The sequence below is a fragment of the Peromyscus maniculatus genome, chromosome 7 (assembly GCF_049852395.1).
Source record: "Peromyscus maniculatus bairdii isolate BWxNUB_F1_BW_parent chromosome 7, HU_Pman_BW_mat_3.1, whole genome shotgun sequence".
In the NCBI taxonomy this organism is placed as follows: domain Eukaryota; kingdom Metazoa; phylum Chordata; class Mammalia; order Rodentia; family Cricetidae; genus Peromyscus; species Peromyscus maniculatus.
Window position 1 is genome coordinate 17,961,687 of NC_134858.1, and position 7,647 is coordinate 17,969,333.

Sequence of the window (7,647 nt, forward strand, 5' to 3'; positions counted from 1 at the left end):
GCTTCCCTCTCCAGCAGCCAGGCTCCACCTACCACGAGCAGGTCTGCCCTTACATGGAGGTGCTCCCGGGCCCTGCAGTGCCCAGGTTGCTTGGGAATTGCTGTACCTATCCCCAGGAGTCTTCCCTCCTCATGGGCTGTACTTGTTTGTAACACGCATAACAGGCCAGGAACCAGCCGGGCGGGCCCCAGGAGCCCTGGCCCTGCACTCTAGAGAGACGCGGCAGAGGAGACTCACTCTGCAGCTGGTCAGGCCTAGAGGGCCATCGTTGTCGGGGACAAACCCCAGAGCATAAGCGGCAGCTGTCACATCCTCCGTGGGGCCCCGTTCTGTGTCTTCTCTCGTGGAACTGGGGCCCCCTCTGATCTCCCGTCCCTCAGCTGCACAGGAGGCCCGGAATAAGTTTGAGGAAGCAGAGCGGTCCTTGAAAGAGATGGAGGAGTCTATCAGGTATGGGGACCGAGGCTGCCTCCTGCCCAGTTACAGTGTACCCCCAGCTCCCCTCGGAGGGGGTGCCAGCCTGGCTCTTGCAAGGCCCCAGGCACAGCCTGTGTCTGCCCACCGTGCAGCTGGGCCCTTCAGTGTGGGGCTCTCGGGTCCATGCTCCCCTTCCCCTGGGCCCTTCAGTGTGGGGCTCTCAGGTCCTCACTCCTTTCCCCTGGGCCCTTCAGTGTGGGGCTCTCAGGTCCTCACTCCTGTCCCCTGGGCCCTGCTGTGTGGGGCTCTCATGTCCACACTCCTTCCCCTGGGCCCTGCTGTGTGGGCTCTCAGGTCCTCACTCCTTCCCCTGGGCCCTGCTGTGTGGGCTCTCGGGTCCACTCCTTCCCCTGGGCCCTGCTGTGTGGGCTCTCAGGTCCTCACTCCTGTCCCTGGGCCCTGCTGTGTGGAGCTCTCAGGTCCTCACTCCTGTCCCTGGGCCCTGCTGTGTGGGGCTCTCGCGCCCTTCACCACTGGACCTGCTTTTCCAGGAGTCTGGAACAAGAGATCTCCTTTGATTTCGGTCCCCACGGGGAGTTCGCGTACCTCTACAGCCAGTGCTACGAGCTCACCACCAACGAGTACATCCGGGGGGGGGGGGTGCAAGGGAGGGTACTGGGCAAACAAGAAGTTAGGGTTCGTATCTCTGATCTCATCACTCGGGGGGCTGGGGCAGGAGGACCTCAAGTTGAGTCTGGGTTCTGTCACCTCATGAAACTGAGCATAGTGGTACATAATTGAGGGGTGCGAGGAGGGTCCTAAGTTCAGGGCCAACCTCAGTTACTTCAGCGTGATTGAGGTCAGCCTAGGGTCCCCGTCTTCTCACTCGGCTCTTCTCCCGGCCCTTAGGTACATCTACCGGCTTTGCCCCTTCAAACTGGTCTCCCAGAAACCCAAACATGGGGGCTCCCCGACCAACCTTGGGTGAGTGGGCTGAGGTTTGTTGGCTTGACCCTGCCCCAGCCACCCACTGGCCCAGTGCTCAGCACCCCCGCTCTCTCCCATAGCACGTGGGGCTCGTGGGCTGGCCCCGATCACGACAAGTTCAGCGCCATGAAGTACGAGCAGGGTACCGGCTGCTGGCAGGGCCCCAACCGTTCCACCACAGTGAGTGCCCGGCGGGGGGCTGTGGGGACCCAGGCCGGGGGCTGTGGGGACCCAGGCCCGGGGCTGTGGGGACCCAGGCCTGCGCCAGCCCCGCCCAGCCCCGCTCCTGCTCTGTTCCCATCCCCAGGTGCGCCTGCTGTGTGGCAAAGAGACTGTGGTGACCAGTACCACGGAGCCTAGTCGCTGTGAGTACCTCATGGAGCTGACGACACCCGCGGCCTGCCCAGAACCGCCACCAGAGCCGCCCGCTGACGGGGACCATGATGAGCTGTAGCCTGGTAAGGAGGCAGGTCTCCGTTACAGTGTGCGGACTGGGGTACTCTCCTAACCTGTGCCCTGACTTTATATCTTACTATTTATTTATTGTCTGTGAGACAGGGCCTCACTGTGTAGTCTTGGCTGTCCTGGAACTTATTAGGTAGACCAGACTGGCCTTGAACTTGGTGATCCACCTGCCTCTGCCTTCCAAGTGCTGGGATGAAAGGCGTAAACCTTGTGCCTGTGTGTGTGTGTGTGTGTGTGTGTGTGTGTGTGTGTGTGTGTGTGTGTGTGTGTGCGTGCGCGTGTGCGTGTGCGCGTGCGCGCGTGCGCAGTCAGAGGTCAGCTTGGAGGTTGGTTCTCTTCTGTACCACGTGGGCCCCAGGCCCAGAACTTAGGCCAGCACCTTACCCTTACCTTGGCAGGCCCATGTTTTCTTAGACAGGTTTTTTGGGGGGTTTTGACACAGGATCTCTACATAGCCCAAGACCAGGCTGGCCTCAAACTCACAGAGATCTATCTGCCTAACCCTACCTTCCAAGTGTTTCAAGACAGTTTTATTGCCAGGCGGTGGTGGCGCACGCTTTTAATCCCAACACTCAAGAGGCAGAGGCAGGAGGATCTCTGAGTTTGAGGCCTGCCTGGGCTGCACAGAGAAACCCTGTATCAAAAACAAAGACAGTTTTGTCAGATAGTCCAGACTGGCCTTGAAAGTTTGTCAGTCCTGCCTCCACTGGGCCACCCGCCACGCCCCCTGTACGAGGTACTGATGGCTGAACCCAGGGCTTCCTGTGCTAGGCAAACAGTCTGCCAGCCCAGCCACGTCTTTCACACTAGTTCGTAGCTCTCCAGTGCTGGCTGGGATCCAGGCTTCCTCCATACTGCTTCTGCACTAACCCATGTCCCAGCCCTCCGTCTTTTCTAATTCTGTCTTCCATCCTAGGACCTCAAGGCCTGAAACCAGTCTACTGATCCTGCAGTCTGTGGACCAAGGCCTGCCCACCCCGGGGTTCCTGGCCATCCTCCTGGTAGCAGGAACCCCATGCGGCTCGAAGCCCTACTTCTGGCCCAGGCTAGCCAAGCCATCTGCATTCCCGAGGCCCCAGCGGCCTCCAGAGATGGATAGAGGAGCTCACTCTCCTTGGATTTCTGGGTGGGAGTTATTCCCCGCCCACCTCACCCCTGCCTCCCCAGCTGGTGGGAGATGAGTGGATGACTTGACATGTGACCTCAGAACAATAAATGTGACTCACCCACATCGGCTGTGTGTGTGCTGTTTCTTCCCTGTTGGTCTATGTAGCTCAGGCTAGCCTCAGAGTATCTCCTGCCTCGGGCTCCCAAAGCATGGGCCAGTAGGCCTGGCTAGGTCTGCCTTCATTTCGGGGTGTAGAACAGGGCAAGTGTGAGCAGACAGCAAATGTGGAGTGTGCTGGTTACCGCTGTCCAACGTGACAGGATCTAGAGCTGCCTAGGAGACAGGCCTCTGGCTACAGTGCCAGGGAGGGAGCTGAGGTCAGGCCTGGTGGCCTGTGCCCTAACCATCTGCTTCCCGACGGCAGTGCCCACAGCCCCACGCTCCTGCTGCAGGCCTCCTGCCATGGGGACTGGACTGTCCCAGCTACAGACCTGGCACTCGGGGAGCAGCTGTGTGCAGAGACTTGCGGCCCTGCAGGTCGCAGGCCGACTGACGACCGACGGGAGACAGCCAGCGCCTGGTGATGGGTAGACTGTAGGCTATTGAGATGCATCTGCCATCTTTAGAGACCCCAGCCCAGGGGGGTGGTGTCCTTCCTGGGCTTCCCTCCCACCACCCCTGCCCAGAGCGGTGCACAAATCACCTGAGACTTAAGATTCTGAACTTTTTATTTTCTGGCATGAAAAGTACAAATAATTAAACAATTCCATGTAAAAGTCAGTTACCGCGGCCAGGCCTGGAATCTCAGTAATAAATAGTCTAAACGCAACTTGAAGTGTTCGTGGGTTTGGGTTGAGGTTTGGTTTTTTTGTTTTTTTTCTACAGTTCTTTTTATCACCTCCAACATGGACTCTGTCCTGGTTTGAAACTTTCCCAATAAACAGGATGAAGGGAGGGTTGGAGGGGCTGAGCCCCCTCCCTACTGGCCCTGCCCCTGGCCCCCAGGGACTTTGGAAGACCCAAGGGCCCCTCTCCCTGGGAGCCCTTGGCCTGGCCCTCTTGGGGGACTGGCCTCCAGGGAGGGGGCCTGGCTGGGCTAAGCTTGTGTCTTAGAAAAAAGTCCCCTCCTCCCAGTCTTGGGGGCAGCAGGGACCTAGGCCTCGGTGGGAGGGGGTGGGGGGAGGAGCCCCCTCTTCAGAGCCCGCCCTCCCCCCAGGGTGGGGGACAAACCCAGCCCTTATTGCTCGGATGCCTCCAGCATGTGCGGAGGGCAGGGGGAGACCCCAGAAACAGCAGGGAAAGAAGGGGTCGGACCCTCCTGAAGGCGGGGAGTCCGTCCTGCTGGGAGGGGGGATTAGGGCAGACTTAGAAACCACCAGAATAAATAGGTTTGGTGTATCGTGAGCAAGCTAGAGTTCACCAGCTAAATAGACAAAAAACTTCTCAAGACAATAGCAAAACAATCCCGTTGAGAGACCCTGGGCACCGACAGCTGTGGGGACCCCAGCCCTCGGAGCCCACGGCACCCCCGGGGGGCACTCCGCTACCATTACTGTTATTAATAATTATTACTTTAATGACTCCACTTCCCCTTTTTATAAATAAATTAGGCATAACCACATCTCAGCAAAACTGAAAGAAAAGGGACCCCTTCCTTCAACTTGCAAAGCAATGAGAACAGAAATATACACAAAGGTCCTTAACAGGCCAACAAGGATAATAAATAGTTAACATAGCAATAAGTTAAAACTACATGAAGCTAAATTCAGCAAAAAAGTACAAGAAAGTTAACTGGTGACAGTTTATCTTTTTTTTTCCTTTTTTTTTGTTTTTAAATCGTCTTTGTGTGTGTTTTTGTCTTTTTTTCTTTCTTTCCTGTTGCTATATTTCATCTTCTGAGTTTTCTTTCTTTTCTTTTTTTTTTTTTCCGTTTTTTATTTTTTGGTCTTTTTTTAATTTTTTTTTTCTTTTTGTTCCTTGCAGCAGAAACTCCACAGACGGTTAAGAACAACACCAGGAGGGGTGGGGAGAGAGAGTTGGACGCTCAAATGGGACCGTGGCCAGACACCAAACGCAGAGGACACCGGAAGAAAGCAACCAGAACCAGTGGGCGGGCGGGCGGGGCTTCACGACTCTCGGGTGTGACTGGGCCCACTGAGGGGTGGGTTGAAGGTTTGGGGCTCCCAGGGGCTCCAGCCTGTGGCTTCTGTTGGAACTTGCATAAAAGAATAAAAAGTCAAAGTGTGGAGTTATGGATGCAAAATCCAGTCAGAAGCCAGGGCTGGGGCTCATGAAGGCTACATCCATGGTTCCCCACAGTCCGGAAAGACGAAAAACCCAACAATCAAAAGAGGGCGACACGTGGGTGGGAAGGCATGTGGGGGACACCTTGGGCCCATCCACCCCTGCATCTGGGGGGGGGGTGCTGGGTGCTTGCTGCGGAGGGGAGCACGCTGGCCCTAGATGAGGGAGGAGACTGCAGACCTCCCCCTGGACCCAGGGAGGCTGAGCCCCAGGGACACGGGGTCCTTTGGCCTCAGTGTTGTGGGAAGCCCCCTCCAGCCCACGGTGATGCCAAAGTGGAACGAGGTATTGTGTGTTTGGATGCATGGACGCCATGTGTGTACGCCTGTGTGGTGGGCAGCAGGGAGGCCCCTGGTGGGCTAAGGAGTCTGTGCAGAGAACCTGGGGCTGGGGCTTACTGGGGCCCAGGGAGAAGTGGCTGGACAGCCTGGCTGGAGGAAGTACCTGGATCAGGGTCTCCAGTGGGAACGTCTTGTCTGGGCCTGTAGGATGCTGTGAACATGGGTGTATGTCCCTAGGTGTTGTATGTTTCTAGGTGACCTATTGGTTTTTGTTTTTGTGTTTTGAGACAGGGTCTTATGTAGCCCAGGCTGACATCATACTCACTATGTAGCCAAGGCTAGTCTTGACCTGATTTTCTGCCTCTGCCTCTCAAGTACTAGGATGAGTGAGGACTGTACACCCCACACCAGGTTTATGCAGTGCTGGGGATGAACCCAGGCTTCGTGGACACTGTACAAGCACTCGCCAACCCAGTGACATCCCAGGCGCTCTTTGGAAACTTGTGTCCGATTCCTACATCCCAATGGATCTGTCACGGTGGCTTGCACGCATCACGTGGTTTTGTGGACAAGCAGCCAACGCTGTGTCGATGCAGCCCCAAGGTCCGTGTGTCTCCGTCCTCTGGTGTGGGTTTGTCAACCTTCCTCAATGTATCCTGGAATGTTTCTGTATGTGTTGTGTATCTGTGTTTCCAAGGTCCAAGTGTATGTCCCTCCTGGCTTCTTGTGGCTGTGTGTGTGTGTGTGTGTGTGTGTGTGTGTGTGTGTGTGTGTGTGTGTGTACTGGCGGCCCTGTGGACTTCCAACCCCTCAGCCCTGCTCCCTGTGCCCTCTGCCCCAGTTAGTTGGTAAACATAACTTGCCAAAATAGTTTCTTTTTTTTTTTTTGTCTTTTTTTTTGTGATTTTTTTTTTCAAGTTCAAGAATCCCCAGTAAAAATTCTCCACGAGGTCTTTTTCCCTTTTTACAAAAATAGAGATTTTCTTCCCCTCCCACCCCACCCCACCCCCTTTTTTTTTTCATTTTGTTTCTGCTTCCTGCCCTGCCCCAACCCTGCTCCCTGTTTTCTGCCCAGGGGACTGGGGCGAGGGATGGGGATGCCCACACCCCTCTTTCATGTTTTTTGCTGTTTTGGGGATTTTTAAACCTGCTCCCTCCCCTTTCTTGCGGTATAGGACAGGCCTGGGCGGGGGAGGCCTGGGTGGGGCACTGCTGTGTCCCCTGAGCCAACCCATGCAGGGTGGTGAGGGGGAGGTGGGATGGGGGGGTCTCCTCTCTGCTTTCTTCTTTTTATTTTTAGCCAAAAAAAGAAACAAAAGCCATCACCATGAACCAAACCAAGACGAGAGAGTGAACAGGCCCCTGGGTGGGGAAGGCAGGGAGGACAGGGTGGGGGTCCCTCCCCCGCATCCCTGCAGACCCTCCCCATCCCGATGCTCACCCTGTGGTGTATTTGCAGGTGTGTGGGTCTGCCTGCTCTTGCAATCACGCTCTCTCTCTCTCTCTCCCTCTCCCTCTCTCTCTCTCTCTCCCTCTCTCCCTCTCTCCCTCTCTCTCTCCCTCTCTCTCTCTCTCTCTCTCTCTCTCTCTCTCTCTCTCTCTCTCTCTGCTGCCCGGGGAGGGAGGGCGGCGACCTCTCAGGCCTTATGTTGCTTGCTGGTCTTGAAGGACACCTGCAGCACGCGCTCACCCAGGCGGTAGCCGTTCAGGCTGGCGATGGCCATGGCTGCCTCATCGTAGTTGGTCATGGTGACAAAGCCGAAGCCCTTGCACTTGTTGGTGGTGAAATCTCGGATGACCTTGACATTGGTGACTGCCCCAAAGGGTCCGAAAAGCTGCCACAGCACACTCTCATCGGCTTCCGGGGACAGGTTGTACACGAAGATGCACCAGCCGGCACCCGCAGCGCCTCCAGACAAGCCCACACCGGCCAGGCCGCTCATGCCGTCGATGGCGATTGGGGAAAACCTGGCGATGAGCGACAGGGGACTACTTTGGGGGTCACGCGGGCTCTGCCCTGATCCCCAGCATGCCTCCGAGCCCCCCATGGGGAGGACCCTATCCGGTCCTAACCTAGCTGTGACC

The 7,647-nt window shown here is 56.5% G+C and overlaps 2 protein-coding genes across 10 annotated transcripts in view; one reads left to right on the forward strand and one right to left on the reverse strand.

Moving 5' to 3' along the window:
- Positions 1-3,100, forward strand: part of Prkcsh (PRKCSH beta subunit of glucosidase II) — a 30,319-nt gene extending 27,219 nt beyond the window's left edge. For all 4 annotated transcript variants that reach the window (XM_076575846.1, XM_076575848.1, XM_076575845.1 and 1 more), the window contains 6 exons: positions 381-450; positions 969-1,058; positions 1,327-1,401; positions 1,485-1,584; positions 1,712-1,862; positions 2,786-3,100. In XM_076575846.1, coding sequence (XP_076431961.1) covers positions 381-450; positions 969-1,058; positions 1,327-1,401; positions 1,485-1,584; positions 1,712-1,858 — 482 coding nt within the window. In that variant the 3' untranslated portion in view covers positions 1,859-1,862; positions 2,786-3,100. The remainder of the gene's footprint in view (positions 1-380; positions 451-968; positions 1,059-1,326; positions 1,402-1,484; positions 1,585-1,711; positions 1,863-2,785) is intronic.
- A 1,777-nt stretch (positions 3,101-4,877) lies between these two features.
- Positions 4,878-7,647, reverse strand: part of Elavl3 (ELAV like RNA binding protein 3) — a 35,438-nt gene continuing 32,668 nt past the window's right edge. For 3 of the 6 annotated variants that reach the window (XM_076575850.1, XM_076575849.1, XM_076575852.1), the window contains exons 7-8: positions 7,253-7,551; positions 4,878-5,192 (exon numbers count right to left, since the gene is read on the reverse strand). In XM_076575850.1, coding sequence (XP_076431965.1) covers positions 5,104-5,192; positions 7,253-7,551 — 388 coding nt within the window. In that variant the 3' untranslated portion in view covers positions 4,878-5,103. Of the gene's footprint in view, positions 7,552-7,647 lie in introns of all 6 variants that reach the window. The other 3 variants (XM_076575851.1, XM_076575854.1, XM_076575853.1) reach the window with 3 other exon arrangements.